This window comes from Macrobrachium rosenbergii, chromosome 56 (assembly GCF_040412425.1).
Source record: "Macrobrachium rosenbergii isolate ZJJX-2024 chromosome 56, ASM4041242v1, whole genome shotgun sequence".
Taxonomy (NCBI): domain Eukaryota; kingdom Metazoa; phylum Arthropoda; class Malacostraca; order Decapoda; family Palaemonidae; genus Macrobrachium; species Macrobrachium rosenbergii.
In genome coordinates, this window is record NC_089796.1 from 34,454,164 (window position 1) to 34,474,163 (window position 20,000).

Sequence of the window (20,000 nt, forward strand, 5' to 3'; positions counted from 1 at the left end):
TAGTAAGTAACCAGGTGGTGTACCAGCTTGAGTATTGGATAGTCAGATGATGCTAGTCACAAGGTTAGTATTAAAAAATGCCTAGGGTGTTAGGGTTTAGTCTACTGGGACAGAGATCATGCAGGCTACCTTCTCTGGATAGGTGCCAAGATCACTTTGAGGTGGAAGCGGCACTGTGCCAATGGGACACAAGTGCCAAGGAGAGCTTGTGGCTCTGGTTGGTTAAGCGGATCTCTTCTGCCCCCTCTTCTTCTTCTTCTTCTAGGGCCCCCAAGGTCTGGCTATGCCATTCCTAGAAGGTGACAGGTTAGTATATGGATTCTGTCCGAGATAGGCGGAGCTTGGCACTGCCCAGTGCTCTCAAGTGGCACTGGCAGAGGATTGGAGTCAGGCATGGCTGATGAGGGACCCGGGAGTGCAAGACCCCTCTGCGTACCCAAGTAGAAGTAGTGGGGGACAGAAATTCCTGTCTTGGGTGGAGGACAAAGCCTCTTGGAATTGGTGTGGCAGTGGTATCCACTGCGGCTAGCTTGCTGGGGCACCTTGCCCAGTTTTTGGAGTGCCCTCTTACGTTGCAGGTCCTTCAGCGGTTCTGGGTGAGATCCTATCGTGGGGAGGGAGGAGATTCTTGGCGGCCATCCTTTTGTGAGGATTTAGGACTGGGCCAGGAGTGGTTTGGAGCATGGTCTTTCCATTGCACACCTTGGTGAATAGAAGGTTGGGCTGGCAGTGGCACAGCTGTCACAGTGGCTGTGTCCCGGTCAGGTTGGTTTAGAGTGGCCTCCCTGGTGCAGGTAGATAGGCAACAGAGTGGAACGGAACAGACATCCCCAGAGAATGTCTCATCCTAGCAGGAACTCCACTCCGTGCTGGATGCTTTTCACCACGCCAAGCCGGTGAGTGCCCCAAGGGGTGGTTACCCTGAGTTTGACTGTTGGAATGGTCTTGGAGTGGTCTTCTACCCAGGTCATTGTCCACCTGGTCTTTTCATTCATAGTGGCACTGGCTGGCACTTGGGCCTGATCAATCAGGCTAATGTCTGAGCCAGTGTCTACTGTGGCTGGCAGGTTCACTGGTAGGCTAGAGCCATCCAGAGGTGCCACTGAGACGGACTGTGTCCAAACCCGCTCAGGGTGAGACATCTCTGGCGGCACAGACATGGAGGATGTAGCTCTAATCAGGTTGACGTGCCTGGGATAGGACACATGTTTCTGGCAGGCAGGATATCCAGCAGAATGGTGCCCTGGAGTTCCACAGTCTCGGCAGATTCCCTTGGGATTGGCTGATCTTCATGCAGTGATGGTTTGTGGAGGAGGTTGTGCAGATGTGGAAGGAGAGGAGGTTTGGTGGTTGTTGGTAGGCTGTTGTTGGTAGGCTGCCTATTGTTGTTCAATTTAAAGCGGCAATCAGCTTCAGCATGACCAAACTTCTTGCAGTTGGTGCAAGTGGGTTTGCTAGGCAGACCGTTCTTTGGGCGAGTTGAGCCTGAGAGGTACCCGGGTGGTACTATGCGCCATTGAGATGTGCTGTGGGATGGTTTAAAAGTTTCCCAGGTGTCGGCCAAGCGGCAGGCTTCCATAAGCATGGTGGGCTGCTTATCTTTGAGATATACAGCAAGGGGCCCAGGCACACACTGGAAAAGATCCTCCAGCATGGTCCTATTGAATAGGTCCTCGAAGGTAGCGCATGAGGAGTCGAACCAGCGGGTACCAGACTGGGTCTTGTGACAGGCCCATTCCGTCCAGGACCAGCCAACTTCCTTGGCAAGACCTCGGAACCGTTGTCTCCATTTCTCCAGGGTTCTCTTGTAGGCCTTGGTGATGACCCTATGGATTTCAGTCATCACCTCTTTGACTCTGCGCCAGCGAGTGGAGGGCTGCCTTTGCTTTTCCTTCCAGGTGTTTGGTCAGCACTAACACCCTGTCGGCCTCAGGGGTGTTGAAATTGTCGAAGAGCACCTCAGTCTCTTCTAGCCATGCTTCCGGCTCTTCCTCAGTCCACTTGGGGACTAGAGAGTTAAGGCTTGAGAGCGGAGCATTTGGTGCAGCAGGTGTGGGGTTGGAGGCTTGTTGGAGCACTATAGCTTCGGCACTTTCTTTCTTTGCTCTCTCCAACTCGAGCTCCCTTCTACGAGAGCAGGCTTGCTTGCCTTAAGGGCTTGCTCGCTTTCCTTGAGGGCTAAGTCTTGCTGTCTTCTCCTTTCTTCTCCTTCATCTTCCAGCCACCTCTGTTCGGCTTCCTCGTTCCTCTGCTCTTCTTCATACTTACTCTGCTCTTCTTCATGCTTCCTCTGCTCTTCTAGCTGCTCTTTCACCCACTGGGTGAGTTCCTGTCCTGTGAAACCTGCATCCTTGCACATGTTCATGAGGGCTTGGTGCTGTTCTAGAGACATGGTTGTAGTTTATGATGAGGACTAGGGGAAGTGGTCTGTGACGAGGTGGAAGTGTCCCATAATGTGGTGGCACTTCAGTGGGGTGGCACCCTTTCAATAAGATGGCACTGTGGTTGAGTGTGCCGTGCAAAGGTCACACTGATGCACTGATGGAGCGATCCTGAAGGAAGTCTGATCCTTATGGGTGGATATACTGGTAGATATGGAAGTGATCCTGACGGTATAATATTCCTTAATGGGCAGAAACACTTAGCAAATGGGAGTGATCCTGAAGGTGCTACAGTCCCTGTGGGTGGATACACTGTTGGTGGCACTCTGTATCTTAGGTACAGGTGCAGTGGCTTATAAGTGATGACTTTGGTTTGGTGGTACTGTGGTGCTGATGTGCCCCGGAGAGCAACACTAAAAGGCCAGTGCAACCAAACGGCACTGAAAGAAATGGCACTCTGCCTGAGGCAGAAGGTAAGTAAGGAGTAAGAGGGAAAAGAGAAAGGGTAAGTGCTTCAGTAGCTTAATTGGTTGGCAGTGCCTCAGATTAGTGGCACTATGGAAACAGAAACCCTTAGCGTGCACTCATGGGTGGCTAGTCCTAAAAACTAGTGGTTGCTCCCTGACATGAGAAAGGGAAGTTTTCTCCCTGACATGAGGAAAGGGAAGTTATGGGGTTTGCTTGCAATGTGCAATTTGATGCTTGCGGCATACGCAATTCTTGAATAATGGATCCCCACTCGTGTACGGCATTTGATAAGTGTTATTAAATGGCGGGTCGTATGCTCTATGAAACGCACAAAAGTTCACTTTGCAGCTGAAACACTTAAAGGAAAAGAAGAGGAGTTGGGAGATAATTCAATGAACACTGGCACATATATAAATTAACGCACTATGTGCGAATGAGTAAAAGAGAGAATGGAATTGGATCTTAAAAGATCAATGGTCCGTAGAAAGAATGGAATTGGATCTTGAAAGATCAACGGTTGGACTAAAATTAAAAGAAAATTCGTATTGTACTTGGCTTTTTTAAATGTGTGGGTTTATTTTCCAGTACTCATTGATTAATTGTTAGTATTCCCTTTGTTATGGTGAAAAGAAAAAATCTCTCTCTCTCTCTAAGAGCGTATGGTAATGGAATGTATTCATTATGATTGAAGTTACTCTACCTTTTGCGTAAGATGAATTACTTTTGCAAAAATTACGCTAAGTTACTTTTTTTCTAAAATAAACTTTTGGTATTTATGCAGTTACTACTGGCTCGCGCCATCATGACAAGTGATGGTGGGTGAAGGGTTGCAAATTATTTTCAAAGGTATTCAAGTCTTCATGAAGGTTTACATTAGGGTGGAAAGTGATGAAATTTCGTTCAGTGTGAACGAAAAGTGTGGAACTGAGTCGCGTGGGTGGAACACAGCTGTTTGCTTGCTCGCTCACTTTGTTGTGTGGGAGAGGAGGATGGGGGAGTGGAATTGGAGAAAAAAAAAAAACTACTTTCTTGGCTGAAGGTGAGTTTTGAATGCAAAATCAAATTGTTTAATTTTAAACATCAGCAATGCCTTTACGTTACTGAATATCGAATGTAAGTTTTTGTTAAATGACTGTGCTTGGAATGCTTCATTGTTGAAGACAATGATAGGATTCGCGCATATGCCAACTGAACACAACGTCTACTCACTTCCCATCAGCGTCGGGATGCTAGAGATCGCTATTCGTAAATTCAATGTCTATACCACAGACACAGAAATTGTACACTTTCTCTGCCGTGACTGTTTTTGAACAAAACTCCTAGCTAACAGTGCACGGCTAACACGTGATAATTCCCTAGTAAACACGTCCTAACTCCTACTGCTCATTCATCTGGCAACACAACACAACTGCTCCTTAACTCCAAAGTTTGCGGTGAATAAAGTTCGCTGGCTGCCGCTCTGCCTCACTAACTTAAAACCTATGCGCTTCCACCTGTTATGAAGAAATTCTAACAAAAGAGACTTGTTGCGTTTTTACTCTTTCTCTTAAAAAGATTACATCACTTTCCTATTTATCCCTACGTATCCTTAATGTTACAAGACTTAATGATAACAACCTTTACCTGGGTACTCTTCCTTCAGTCGCCTTTATGCCTTTGTGAAATAATGAAATTAAGTTGAATGAATGAATTTATTCCTGGTTCGTTCATTCCTAGTTTTAGCAGTTAGCGACGCTAGTTAATGCTAGTCTATAGGAATCCTGGTTCTAGGTCGTCACTTTACAGATTGGGTCTCGTTGGAGGAATGAAAGGGGTCTTTATTTATTTACTGCCTTAATGGACCAACAGAGAAGACCAACCTGCAACAAAATAATGGGGAAAAATGGGTAACCTACCTTCAAATTACCATTAGTTAATCAGGGCTTGGAAGGTCGCCGTGTGAAATGAGTATCTAGTTACGTTAAATTGAATTTATTTACAGAAAAAAACCAAGGAAGTAATCTGAAAGGCTGATAATACAGCAAATAAACTCAAATAATGAAAAAATGCAAATTTGCAGTGCTTAATAAATCTCTGCATATGACGAGGTAAATTCGTCTTGAATGATCAGGCTCTCTTGTGTGCAACGACAAGGAGGAACAGGTTATTGCTCTCTGGACTGCGTACCAGGAAAGTCTTGTGTTTATTGAAATGGCAGTACTTTTAAGATGATTTGAGTTCACAAGGCTGGGTCGACTGAGCAGGATAGTAGCGAAGACCCTGTAAGAGAATCCAGGATTAGCATTCCACACAAAGGAATTTCTCTCACACACAGGTAAAAAATGTACCATAGAGGAGTTGATTAATTAAATATAATTAGCCCGTGGTAACACTATGGAGGGAGTAATCTACTACTGATCACTGAATTGAGTTAGCTTGAGGTTTGGACAAGTCATGGAGGCAAATTCGGGGCTGCTTTATCATTAGGTTCTTAACAAAAGGGGTTGGTTTGGAGAATGAAAAGTGAAAATTCAGGAAAATAAAAAGTGAGAAATTCACTGAGACGAAAAGGACTGGCTCTAGGACTAATTGCTTCTGACGTACCTTTTTAAGCCTGTGGATGTTCGCGCTTAACATACAAGGACGGGTCGTCCGATGCCGCTAGTCCCTCCAGAAGAAAAAGGAGTGGAAGGCAGTGCGACCTTTTGTGTCGCCGTCTGGGTACCGAGTCATCTGCGAGGCGAGATGCGTATCTGCCAGCGTTGGCGTCCGTTGGCGTAGGCCACTCATCCTGCAATTTAGTCATGCAGCCAACAAAAGTGTGGAGAAAAATAGGTCTTATTGTTAAGTGCTTAAAGTTTAAGTTCCTAGTCTACCTCACAGCCTGTATTCGCCTATATCACTAATGGAGGGTGTCCAAGGGTGCTATTGTTTTACCTGAGTTCAAAATAGTCCGCTCTCCTCTTTCGTGCCAATAAAACGAGCCTACCAGTTAATTGAGAGATGTTTTTGTTCAGAAATTCGAATTATTTCCTGGCTGGCTAAGAGGGAGGAATGAAAATACGTGAAAATTATATATATGGATATATATATATATATATATATATATATATATATATATATATATATAGTTTGTTATATGGAAGTATATGCATATACCGCAGATAAAATATAAGGTTTAGGCTTTGAATGAAATCCCTTCCATTCTTGTAAAAAAAAAAAAAAAAAAAGACCAATGAAACCTGAAACAAATCATATTGGTCTAATGCAAAAGACACTTAATCACAGTGATGCCTGAAATGAACAATGTGCTCTCTTGTTAGTATACATTCTAGTCACTGATGTTTCTTTGTAAAAAAGTTGATTTACCTCTTGACTTTTCATATTTTAATTTAAAGACTTTTATTCATAAGTCTGCCTGAAATGAACAATATTATCTTGTTATATACATTCTATCACTGATGTTTATTTATATATATATATGATTTATATATGACTTTTACATTTTAATTTACATATATTTATTATATAAGTATATATATATATATATTATATATATATATATATATATATATATATATATATATATATATATATATATATATATATATATATATTATATATATATATATATATATATATATATATATATATATATATATATATATATGATTTTTTTTATCACATCACCGTGATTCATATTCAATCAGTAAACTACAAACGTCCTTTAATATCAATTCGCTCTACCTCGAAATAATATATTTTTCATATATGTTACCGAAGGGGAATATTTTAGTTGATAATAAGTTTGTCGTCTCTTGGGCTCGAACCAGCGAAGACAAGAACTCAGGACTACAGTGGACGCATTTTAACCCACGCGGTCAGCAAGTGGGTTAAAATGCGTCCACTGTATTCCCGAGTTCTTGTCTTCGCTGGTTCGAGCCCACGAGACGACAAACTTATTATCAACTAAAATATTCCCCTTCGGTAATATATATGAAAATATATTATTTCCGAGGTAGAGCGAATTGATACTAAAGGACGTTTGTAGCTTACTGATTGAAAATATATATATATATATATATATATATATATATATATATATATATATATATATATATATATATATATATATATATATATATATATATATATATATATACACACACACACACACCAGTTCAAGGGCAGGAATACAGAAGCAGATACTTTGTAACCATTCATTGCGACATTTCATGATTCGTAATTACATCAACAAGATCTATGACAGTAAAATACAGTGCATTGATATAAATTAATTAAACGAACTATTTACAAGATTTTTACTTTAAAAGCCGTGATAATCAAGCAAAAAGAAACTGATTAAAACAGAATACAAAAAGAAAAACTGTTAAGAACAGACACACTTAAATACGAACGCACTTAGAAACAAAATAGTAAAAACAGAAACAAAATAGTAAAAACCAGACAAAATACTTGAATACTGACGCACTTAAGAACACTGGAGGCTAACCTACCATTCTAGAGGCGAGAACAAAAAAGAATAAAGCATACAAATCAGAGAAAGGCAGAGTTAAGACAAATACATGGGTACAGCACAGCGGTTGTTTGACTGTTCAACGACGGAACTCGTCGTTTAATATTTAGTGTTTCAAGAGTAAGTTGTTCATGTGGATTATTAGTATAGCCAATAATCTTAAAATCTCCAAAGCTGATTTCTGTTTTGCATTTAATGGTATGGTTGCGTATATTAGAGGATTCTAGATTAGCCAATCGGCACCTGGTTCTATAACTTACTCGCCCTGTGGGAATCGTCCCTCACCCTGAGAAGCCACCGAGCGGATCCAATATATTTTTCCTAAATTACATTTAGGACAGTTGTACTCGTAGGCAACACCAGACGACATGAAAGGCGGTGGCCTGTCCTTAAATCTGAAAAAAGAGCCGATACTTTTTAGGTTCTTAGGTATTAGTGTAAGATGGATGCCCCCAATATATTTTTGCACGATTTTAATGAAATTCCTCCGAATGATTTTAAGAAAGAAATATAATCTCCGAATGTCGTCTTCATATGAAGAAAGAAAAATTTGCATATAATCAAAAACACTTTGATAAGGTTATATGCAAATTTTTCTTTTATATGAAAACATTCGGAGGAATTTCGTCTTTATGAAAATTTGCATATAATGGGAGGTTAGGCACATCAAAACACTTTGATGTGCCTAACCTCCCATTATATGCAAATTTTTCTTTCTTATATGAAGACGACATTCGGAGGAATTTCGTCTTCATATAAGAAAGAAAAATTTGCATATAATGGGAGGTTAGGCACATCAAAACACTTTGATGTTAGAGAATTTTTTATTTGGGATTTTTTTTTTAGAATCCTGTGAAAAAACATGAGCAGGGAAACAATTATTGGTGAAGTATTGCTGTAAAAAGACGATTTCTTTGTCAAAGAGGGTTATCAGGCAGTGTTGAAGAAAATCCACATCCAAACATACATACATACACACACACACACACACACACATATATATATATATATATATATATATATATATATATATATATATATATATATATATATATATATATATATATATATATATATATGTATTCTTCTTCGTTTAACATGCTTTTTCCCCTTTTTTTATATGGGGTAAGCACGATGCCTTCTTTTGAAGGACTTTGATTTGGCGTTGGGGTAGACCGTAGCCTCGATCGGCTGCCCTGCCTGACATCGCTTAGACCCCGGTAGTGCATGTGTACATGTATCGTACCAAATCCCTAGCTCCCTTTCTCCCAGCAGCAAGGAGAGTTGAGCGGTTAGGTCGATAGTTCGAGACGTGTTAGGTGTCTGTTATGTTTTTAGAAGATGTTGGAGTGTCTTTGTTTGTGTGTGAATTAGTCTGTAACACCCATTTGCTTTCAGCAAACCTATCCGTTGATTACATGCAGAATCCCGGGGTATCTACACGGATAGCAAAGTGTCTGCCTCTCTGACCGGTCGGCTGCGGATTTGAACCCGCGCCACAGACCTCTATGAAGTCTGAAGCTGCTGCTCTACCGACCTAGCCATCGAGGCTCTTTATATATATATATATATATATATATATATATATATATATATATATATATATATATATATATATATATATATATATATATATATATATATATATATATATATCAACTTTATCACATACACAATTGTTCAGTGCATTAGTAGAATTACTAAAAGGACCTCAATCAAACTGGATGGTATCTAATGGAACATTTATTCAGAAAAGTTACAAGCTTTCTTGGACAAACAGTTCACATTATCAAGTATCCGTACAGTGAGCAGACACGTAGTCCAGCTGTATTTATATCTGTGTGCTGGGTACTTTTAATCCTATAATCGCCTAGCTCCTCCTGTGTGACCTCCACCCCCTCCTGATCTTGGTTTTTCTCTGCCCCCTTCTTCTTTCATGTGTCCGTTTTCCGTGCGTTCTCTTGCGTTTTTCCCTCGTTTCCTTGCTACTGTGGAATGTACGATTTTTCTAGATATGCTGTCTTCAAAGCCGTTTCCGGTGTTCCCTGCCATTGCGCCAACAACACAATGGCAGGGAACACCTTTACGTACACACTTTTTTTGACGGTACAGGTTCTCTAGCAAATATGTAATATTCGTTTTCCAATGTAACGTTATTACCGTAAGAGAACGAAAATAGACAGTATGTCATTCTTTCAAATTATTTATTCCATAAATGACTCTCTCTCTCTCTCTCTCTCTCTCTCTCTCTCTCTCTCTCTCTCTCTCTCTCTCTCTCTCTCTCTGTGGGAAGTGGTGCTTTCCTTCACCATCACAGAAGTGAACGTGCAGTAAACGGTGCTCCAGACGTGGCAGACTCGAGCAGCAAGCGTTAAAATGTTTATACCTTTTTTGTTCAAAGACACATAGCTCCGACAGTTGTCAAGGTATACCGCTCAATTTTCATTCATTTTGCAGCTGAACAATGTTTCTATAAAAAAAAAAACTCCCTCAAAAATATCTCTATTGTAGGTGGAATAATGAGTAGAAATTACGAGATATAAAAAAATTTTGCACTTCCCTCGAAAAAAATTTACCCCCAAAATTTTATTTACGATAGTCTTCCGTTTTTATCCATAGCACACGCTGATAATTTATCTAGTTACTACAATGCAAAATGTTATAGTAAAAGCAATGAAGATATGAAAAAAAGAATGACAAATTAGCTGCACGTTTTCCGTAAGAAAAGTCACCCATGCGAACAAGCAAGAAACTCTGCCTTTTTGTTCAAAGACGCATACCTCCGACAGTTTCCAAGGTTCACTGCTCAGTCTTATTTCATTTAGAAGCTGAATGATTCCTTTATAAAATGGCATAAAAAAATTCTCAAAATAAGTTTATATAGGTGAAATAAAAACTATAATTTACGAGGTATGGGAAAAATTTGAACTGTCCCCACAAAAAAATTGGCCAAAAACAAACTATTTGCGATAAAGTCTACATTTGTTATCCAAAGCACACGCAGATAAATTACTTACTTATTGCAATGCAAAAGTTTTATATTAGCAAGGAAAATATGAAAAAATTAATGACAATTAGCGTCAGTTTTCCGTAAAATAAGTGGCACTCAGTCAGGTGTTCGTTCTCATCTCTCTCTCTCTCTCTCTCTCTCTCTCTCTCTCTCTCTCTCTCTCTCTCTCTCTCTCTCTCTCTCTCTCTCTCTCTCTCTCTCTCTCAGACAAAAGATAAATGATGCAGTTATACAGTAAAAATCAAAAACTTGACAAAAATGGACATACATGTTACATGTGCATAAGAAAATGTATTTCCTCTCTCTCTCTCTCTCTCTCTCTCTCTCTCTCTCTCTCTCTCTCTCTCTCTCTCTCTCTCTCTCTCTCTCTCTCTCTCAGGAAAATAAGTTATGTAATAAAAATCTAAAACTATACAAAACAATTAAACATACACGTTACTTATATGGGAAAATATCAGGAACACTCACCAAAAATGATCCACATTTTGTCTTGGTTTGTGCAATAAATTTTATTTTTTTTAACATTTGCATACGTTATAAAAATGCGAAGGACTTTAATTCGATAAGCGCAAGGGTTAATAAATAAGAGGAATGGATCAGAGTTTGTAGTTTTCTGTAAATGGCTTTGTCTGTCCGTCAGCACTTTTTCTGTCCGCCCTCAGATCTTAAAAACTACTGGGGCCAGAGGGCTGCAAATTGGTGTTGATCATCCACCCTCCAGTCATCAAACATACCAAATTGCAGCCTCCAGCCTCTAGTTTTTATTTGATTTAAGGCTATAGGACACACCGGGCCGTGGTTGAAAGTTTCATTATCCGCGACTCATACAGCATTATATTCTGTACAGAAAACTCGATAGCGCCGAAGAAACTTCGGCGCATTTTTTACTTGTTGTTTACCCTGGTGTGAGTTTGCGCATCCAGCGTAAGATTTCCAACGAAGTGCCAAAATATTATGTGATTTATGTTGGGAGCATGCTGTGAGAAATAAGATTGTGATTCATGAAAACTGATTTGGCATTTCATATTTTTTCGTGTTATTATTACCAACACATTTCATGAAAGGTGATAGACGAAGATGAAAGACAGTGGCTTAAGCTGCTCCAAATGGATCAGTTCGGTAAATCAAAGAAATATTTTCTAATTACGTCCTTCTCCCTCCTGCAGCTTGAGAGCTTGATGGCGGAAAGAGGCGGCAGCAGAGAAGCAGAGCTGAGACAACATGCCTTTGCGGTTCGGGACATGATCAGACAAAGTAAGTTCATTCTCTCAGTTAGCTTTCTGAAAATCCAGTTGCCAACGGCCATACCATCTTGAAAGCACCGCTTCTCGTCCGATCTGAAAATCCAGTCACAGAGGGTTACTGATTATGCCATCGAATGTTACTTAGCTCACTGATGTGAGTTGCAAGTGTCGCTGAATGCTAAGTAGATCGTTGGAATGTTACTGAATGCTGCTTGGGCCATCAGATGGTGCTTCTGTCATTCCTTTTGTCATTCGATATTAATTTCGTGCCACCCAGTAACCTAGAGGTAGGTCATTGCGAGTTGCTAATGTTGCTCCGGGTTACCTAAACCTGCCACACGCTAAGTTGGCGGTGATGGTCCGCCCACTTCGTTAGTTCGAGTCCTTTCTTCTATATTCACAGAAAATAGTATGATATGATAGAATCCTCTTTCTATTACCTAATTAAGTGTTAATCATTGGAGAACTAGGGTTAGAAATATTTTCATATCATTAAAATGCTATTCGGAGTAGGGAAACCAGAAGTTTTATAAATTACAGGAAATCGAAGCCTTTGTCGAATGTAAGCAATGCTTTATTTCGGAGCATTATGTTATATATGGATTCAATAAATCAAACAATACAATCCAAGTTTCATGATAACTTATATGCTGTCGATTGCATACCTTTGAATATGCCGTATAATTATATGAAACATAAAACACCACGAAATATGCCTGTTGGAAGTAGGGAGGAGATATATTGAGAGAAACAGCCGCTCAGCGATCACCTGATTTTGACAGCTCGCTCACCGTAGACAACTCGACTGATTAAGTCAGTGTTGCCATTTCTATAATTTACTACTTCTGAAAATTAATTTATGAAATCTACGGCAAAATTCGAGCGCCGGAATAATTTGCTATTTCTACAGAAACTCATAGAAATCGAGAGAGAGAGAGAGAGAGAGAGAGAGAGAGAGAGAGAGAGAGAGAGAGAGAGAGAGAGAGAGAGAGAGAGAGAGAGAGCGCGCTTGACCCTCATCCTCCACCCACTATATTTTGCTACTGATACCTTGAAGTTTCACTGCGTTATAACCTGGTCTAACAAACTTTTAAGAATGGAAATTTGCTTCAAATATATGTAAACATGCTTAGGTAAAATAAACATACATCTTGATACATTAAACATTTAATTGATTCAACAAAAGAAAATACATTAATCAATCATTGAATAGGCTACATCAAACAATAACTTGAAATAACAAAATCATTCATCATCGCTTTCCGACTCCTCACTGTCACTGGTGATGTTTATAATCAATTTCTCAGTTAGATGGTCACGTGCTATATCCCTTTTCCTATAAATATCCTCCACTTCTCTTGCATGACGCATACATGACTTCCAGTCCTCTGCTGTTACTCTGTCTATTGTCAAAGTCTGACTGGGATTTGAATTGCATTTCTTAACCTCATTTTTTTACTTGTGCCCAAATCAATTCTATCGGGTTGAACTCGCAGTGATAAGGAGGAAGTCTGAGTACCTCATGGCCAGCACCTCTAGCGATTTTGTCAATTTCATACTCCTGGAGGTACTTGCGCTGCTTTACCACATCTAGGAGTTCGGTTTTGGTATAGGAAGGGTCATGAGCTATATTGTGGTTAGTTAACCAGGAGACAATATCCGATTTCCTTGAACTGCTGACAGGTGCTTTGTTCAATATTTTTGAATGATATGAAGCATTATATGAGACAATGAGCGACCTAGCGGGAATGTTTACCAGTAGCTGTGTTTGAAACCATGATAGGAAACATCTATGATTCATACTATCATGGTAATCACCCTTATTACCATTTTTCGATCGGAAAAATAGCAATCCTCCTGGTACGAATCCATATTCTCCACCAGCATGCACTATGATAAAACTAGCTCCTTTACCCGTTTTCACTCGTTGACCAACAATTCCATCGGGTAGAGTCCAACATTTGTCCACACACTCATTTTGATTTACCCATGTCTCATCTAGATATATTTCCGGTCTTGGAGAATCGGATTTTCGGTTTTCATCAATAAGCCTTAGATATTTATTTCGGGCAAGAACAATATCGTTCCTTTCCATCAAGAGCTTCCTACCGCTTTCAACTTTCTTATAACGAAAGCCGAGTTCCTTAACAAGTTTGAGAAGGGACATATAAGCACCAGGGAAATTCAGAGGTGGCTTCTTCACCTTATCCAGCAGTTTTTCTATTGTTGGAATTTCACCTCTTTCATAGAAAGCCATTATCTCCCGACGTACACAGTCCTTATCAAAATCATCCAAGGCTCCCATTACTGGTGACTTTCTTGACCTAGGGGGTGGAGAGTGCATCTCTCCACGCTTGTGTTGCTGCTTTATCCGCTGAATGGAACGAACAGATATTCCTGTTGCAGCAGTTATCATATTGCTCACGAAGATAATTGCAGACTTTAATTACGACGATTCTTGTCTGGCTCGTTATCCGTCCCATACGTTTTGTGTTTTTTAAGCAATCCTCCATTATTATAGTTACTCCTTTATACTTCAGTGTATGTATAGTATATCGCTGAATGGTTACTCAGCTGAGAGCTGTTTCTCTTTTTTCAATGTTAGCTCGGTTAACAACTGCGTTTGAAATTTCCGCCAATTACAGTAACTGGCTATTTTAGTGATCCTCCCTAGATAAGGCGCATGTTTTCTAACCATTAAGTATGTTATTTGGACACGTGGACTACTATATTCATACTATATAGCATCTTCGTATTTAAATGACCTTTACAATATACATGATTCTGACCAATTTCTTACATATTTACGGGATATTGAAGATAAATGAATCAGAGTGCATTCGAAATCGTGTAAAATCCTTGACTTTGACCATTTGAGTTATACTTTAGTGATAGTTTTCTCAAAGTTCTCAAACGTTTTCATCATTTAACATACATTTTCATTTTCTTTAAAGAGTATAATTAACTTCTACAATAAAAACAACCTGAATTAGTAATTGCAAGCACCTTCAACACTCAAATGAATAGCCACACGAATAGTTGCTGTAATCCAATTACCACCTTCGCTTAGCAAGGGGCGGGGCATCACCGCCAACTTAGCGTGTGGCAGGTATAGCTAATTGCATGTTATGTCATGATAAGTTCCTTGGGTCATTAGACACCAGCTTTTAATGTCCCTAAAATGCTATTCAAGTCATTGAATGTTGGTTGTATCATATATATATATATATATATATATATATATATATATATATATATATATATATATATATATATATATATATATATATATATATATATATATATATATATCTGAATATTAGTAGGCACTGAATGTAAGTTAATCGTGTGAATGTTAGCCAAGTTTTTAAATGTTACGTTGCAGATGTTCATTCAGGCTGTTGATTGTTATTCGAAGTCACTAAATGTTAATTTTATGTAGTATTTATGTAATAGTGTTGTCAACGAGGGTTACCTTGTTAAAAGGTACGTAGCCACAAATTATTGCAAATCCGGAAGAGCCCTTTCTTCATTAAATAATGTTTTCAGTCATTCAATTCCACAAAAGTCTTTAAATGATGCTCAGGTTACTGACTGTTACCTTAGCCGTAATTTTTAATTTTGAGTTGTATATTACATAAGCCGTAGAAGGTAACTCAGGTCATTAAATTTTAGCTGTAATTCTGTTATTTCAGAACTGCCCGCTAATGCGAGTTCACATGCCTGAAGAGCCTTATGTGTAGGTATATGAAGCAACAAATGCAGTGGCAATTTTTCTGGACAGGAGGTTCATCCATGATTAACCTAAAGATGAATGAAGCACACACATTCTGTATGTATATATATATATATATATATATATATATATATATATATACACACACACACACACATATATATATATATACAGAATATATAGGTTATATATATATATATATATATATATAGGTTCTTCACACACACACACACCTTCCTCTTCCATGCACTCTCTCACTTGATACATATACATACAGAATGTGTAGTCCTCTCATTTAATCTTTATTGGTTAATCATGTAAAGATGAACTCATCCCCCTTTTGTTTTGTCCAGAAAAATTCTACTGCATTTGTTGCTTCATAGGTTTCACACATAAAGGTTCTTCAGCCATGTGTCTCATGCCACTCATCGAATGACATTCACCTTCCTCTTCCATGCACTCTCTCACTCTGATGTCGACCAATGAAGAATAAGAGGAATTTAAGCTCATTCTTTCAAATACCCACATACACAGTTGGTTCGTAAAATAACTTAATCCTTGCCCTCTCTGGGAGAGCTGTTTCTTAGATCCTTATCTCTTTTTAACCTCTGCTGTTCCCCTCCTTTTATTGCATTATACCATCCGTAAAGATGTTCAACACGCTTTTTGTCTCATACCTCCCCTTTTTATACATTTTTGTTTTGTCCAAGTAGGTCTCTAATTTCCGTTTCCTGACCTGGATATAGCAACATAGGTTTCATCCATTCCAGTCATAAACATTGTTTACATTTTCAAAGGGAAAACAACAACCTGTTGGTGTCCTCATGCCACTCATCCATCAAACCCTCCACATTGGCACTCATTCTCTCATGAGCTTTAGTTCCTCATTGGGAGAGTGGGTTCCGTTCTCAGCTAGCACTCTGCGTAGTGTAGTGGGACAAACTACTTCTTCCTTTACAGCCCTTGTTACAACTGCTTCTAACCCTTTAGTCAATTCCAGAACCCTATCATAGCTGATGCTGATTCCATGGTGATGGAATGTATCAATTAATTGATGCTTCCTGGTTTTTGCAAAGACCAGGAGACCAATATATATTGGAAACAGAGGTTCTCTTGACTTGGAATGTCTGGAGAATGTTGAAGATGCTGGATTCTTTCGACAGTTGAAGTGCAAAAGTTGTGCTAAAGCTAGATCAGTAGATGATGTTCCATATTTAAGTTGGGATTTTATGTTGCCATTGTTTTATAGCACACAAATTCCGACAAACTCGGTGGCACAGATTCTCTTCTAGTGTCTGCTGTTAAGGTTCCATCAAATTCTATCTCATGTTCAAGCATCTGTTTCCTCAATACCTTAACTGCTTTGGCCACATTAGTGCATCGTAGTCACATGCCGTGGCTAGGGCTTCTCCCATTTTCCTTTTGTAGGCAAACCAAATTTCTAAAGTCAGCTCAGTGGTCTGGTTAAACTACTTTAATACCACTTTCTCTTCCCTTTTTAAAGTCCTCCAGTTCTGGGATGCAGACTAGTATCTGTTCTTTCACCCGTGTTCGGTGCACAAAGGAAGCATCAACATTTAACTGTTCCAGTCTTTGTTTGTACAAATCATAAAGATTTACCATTGTAAAATAGCAGCACCCATCTGTAGTTAACTGCTTGTCTCTTATGTACATCTCAAGCTCAGCAAAAGCATAGGCACATGCCTCTTGGCTGTACTGCACATAATCATCTCCAATTTTCTGGGAATTTAGCCAGGCCCTTTCCCTGTTGTACACACCTGTCAGACAAGATGGGTGATACATATGGTCCTGAGAAACAATATCTCCAGCACTAAGCTTGGCCAAAAGTTTCTCATCTAGTAGGTTGGTGGCACATCGTTGCAGCTTTTCATGTAAAGGCAATTTCATGGCCAATCGTAAATCTTTGATTGGTGCTGGTTGGTCACAAATAAAGCATATTCCTTCTTTCTCAGTCTTAGATTCTTCTGCATCTTCTTCGTCTGCCTTCTGGCTACTACGTGTGAATTTTGCTGATGGGGCATCTTCTTCTTTTGTCTTACACAATGACTTCCTTTTCCTTTCTAGTTTTGTTGTTTTGAACTTCAGCGTACATGATTCATGATATGTTGCTTTGTTATTTTCAGAGGTCTGCAGAATTTCATCACCTTCATCAAGCCTTTTGGGATGAAATGGTATAGGCATTGCATTTAACTTATAGAATTCGGGAATGTTTGTAGCAAGGGTAACATAGCCAGCACCAGATGCATCAACTAGTCTTTCACGTGTGTCCTCTTGGCACAAGCAACAAAGCTTCCAGTTAGTCGTACTGTCTCCCTCCAGGAAAGACGTTGATTTCCAAGATTGTCCTGCCTTTGCTTTTGTTCTGTAGGCCAAGGGTTTATATTTTTACCACCTATATAACATATATGCACTTTCAGATAGGGATACAACTAGGCTCAGATTTGTTATAATCCTACCCCTAGCCTGATCATTCACCCAATGCTATTTAATTCACGCTGGCATATCCTGTCAATTCAGGTGCAGCTGTTCAACTTTGAAGTGGGCTAGCTAACCAGCATTTGGGAAATTGATAACAAATCTCTGCCATTAGCTAGCACTGAACCCCATGCTGAGTTTCACAGCTATAGTGTCAACCAGTGTGGCCTGGTAGTACACTGACACTACACTATTACACTTTTACATTAAGCTTATTACCAGTTTTTTTCTAAATGAGGATGAAGATTAATTAACTGGGGATTAATTGATTTTTAATCTACAAAAAATTAACTGATCAGGCTGAAGTTACCCCAAAGTTACCCCAAATCCTTGTATTACCCGGCCTTTTTGGCATTTTGGCGGACATTTTTGATATAGTGACAGCCATCTTGGATATTTCTATGCAGAGAAATGATGTATCTACATATATAGAGGCTTGTTTTTAATATTTTAATATAAACTGGGAGTGACTTAGGGATTTGAATGTGATTAATCAATTAAATACCAATATTGAAATATCCACAGGACGCCATTTTGAAAACCTGTCGGCCATCTTGGAAAATGGCAAAATTTTGTGTGGCCAGAGGGTGATAATGAGACCAAGGGACAAGAAGAGTAGTTGAGCCAAGTTTCATGCTTGCATCACCATTTGCACTTTTCCCCTATTCTTTTGTAGATACCCGCTCCACTACTATGCAGGTTGTTGACAGTGACGTTCAGGTTTGCCTGCGCAGGTCGACTATGCAGGCAAGACTGCGCAGGTATAACTGAATGTTAGTGGTGGCCTTTATTCTTGTCATTCATTCCTTTGTAAACTTTCCCTCATGCAGGCACATCCAGGCCAATCAGTGAGTCACCATTTCAGGTATCTGATTTATATTCCATTTCCCTTTCTTCAGCTTCGTGATTGCCTGTCTAACATCCTCAATAGCCACTTTCAAAAACACTCAAACTTGTACTAACCCTTATACTCTTCGTCATTCATGTCTGCCTCTCGTCTTTATTCCACATCAAGGAAACTCTCCAAATATTCACTCTGGCAAGGATTACATTTCTTTTGACAGCATTACTCAGCTGCAACTTTTATTTAGAAATCAATTTACTTCCTTGTGGAACAGCTTATTTTCCCTAAAATCTTACTCACCTTCTCTCCTGCATTTGCTATTACGTGCCTTCTCTTTCTCTCTCACCTTTCTCTTGACCACTTATCAGCCCACCTATATTTTTATGCATGGTCTGTTTCCTTGTGTGTGTAGTTGCACCTAAATCTTTAGTTTAGATTTCCTCCAAAAATTGTGTAATATCCTTAACCCCCCACTCATTTTTTTCTTTTAATGACCCCCTCCCACCCTCCTTGAACCCCACACAATCCCTTAACTCTGGCCCATCCTGAAACTACACACACACTTCATAATGCTCTTTCAAATTTGTTGTCTTTAATTGTAGCCCATTTTTCAGGCACTTCCAGATGCTCCTCATCTCACCGTTACGTCCACTAGTTTACTTTTCCCGGCACTTTATACTAATCAGTAACCTAACAAACTTTTCAACACCATTACCTATGGGAGACATATTTCCAGCAGTTAGCCACCTTTCAAAACACATTTCCAGAATACCCTTTCCATTTACCCCAAGAACTCTGTATTTACCCATAATGCCATCTTTTTATCACATGCCCTCATGTTCAAGTCACCTAGCACAGCCACTTTCATCAATTCGCCTAAGGAAATCATTCTGCAGTGCAAAACCAATAATTCAGACCTTCCTGACCAAAGCACACTCACTGTCACATTTTTTTTATATTATCCTGCCACGCTCAGTATTAACCATAATTCTGGAATTCACACGGGGACGCTTTCATCTGTTTCAAGATTCATGCTGATACAGCAAATACTGTGCCTTCCTAGCTCCGTATGTTTAAACTACTCCAGACAGTCATCCTTTGTCCTGTCCACTTTTGGGCATCCCATTCATGAACACAATGCCTTCTCATCTTTGTCATATTTAGTGCCAAAACTTGAGTGAGACTTCAGGAAAAAAAATAGATTACCTGCATGAGAAAAACGAAAAATGAGCAATTGATTATATATATATATATATATATATATATATATATATATATATATATATATATATATATATATATATA

The 20,000-nt window shown here is 39.3% G+C and overlaps 1 protein-coding gene and 1 pseudogene across 5 annotated transcripts in view; one reads left to right on the top strand and one right to left on the bottom strand.

The window, feature by feature from the left end:
* The window catches only part of LOC136836377 (protein mono-ADP-ribosyltransferase PARP12-like), a 79,570-nt gene that overhangs the window by 13,376 nt on the left and 46,194 nt on the right, over window positions 1-20,000 (top strand). For 4 of the 5 annotated variants that reach the window (XM_067100569.1, XM_067100571.1, XM_067100568.1 and 1 more), the window contains exon 2: window positions 11,542-11,629. The exons of the other annotated variant lie outside the window; for it this stretch is intronic. In XM_067100569.1, coding sequence (XP_066956670.1) covers window positions 11,554-11,629 — 76 coding nt within the window. In that variant the 5' untranslated portion in view covers window positions 11,542-11,553. The remainder of the gene's footprint in view (window positions 1-11,541; window positions 11,630-20,000) is intronic. 5 annotated transcript variants of the gene reach the window in all.
* Window positions 12,546-14,168, bottom strand: LOC136836705 (uncharacterized; annotated as a pseudogene).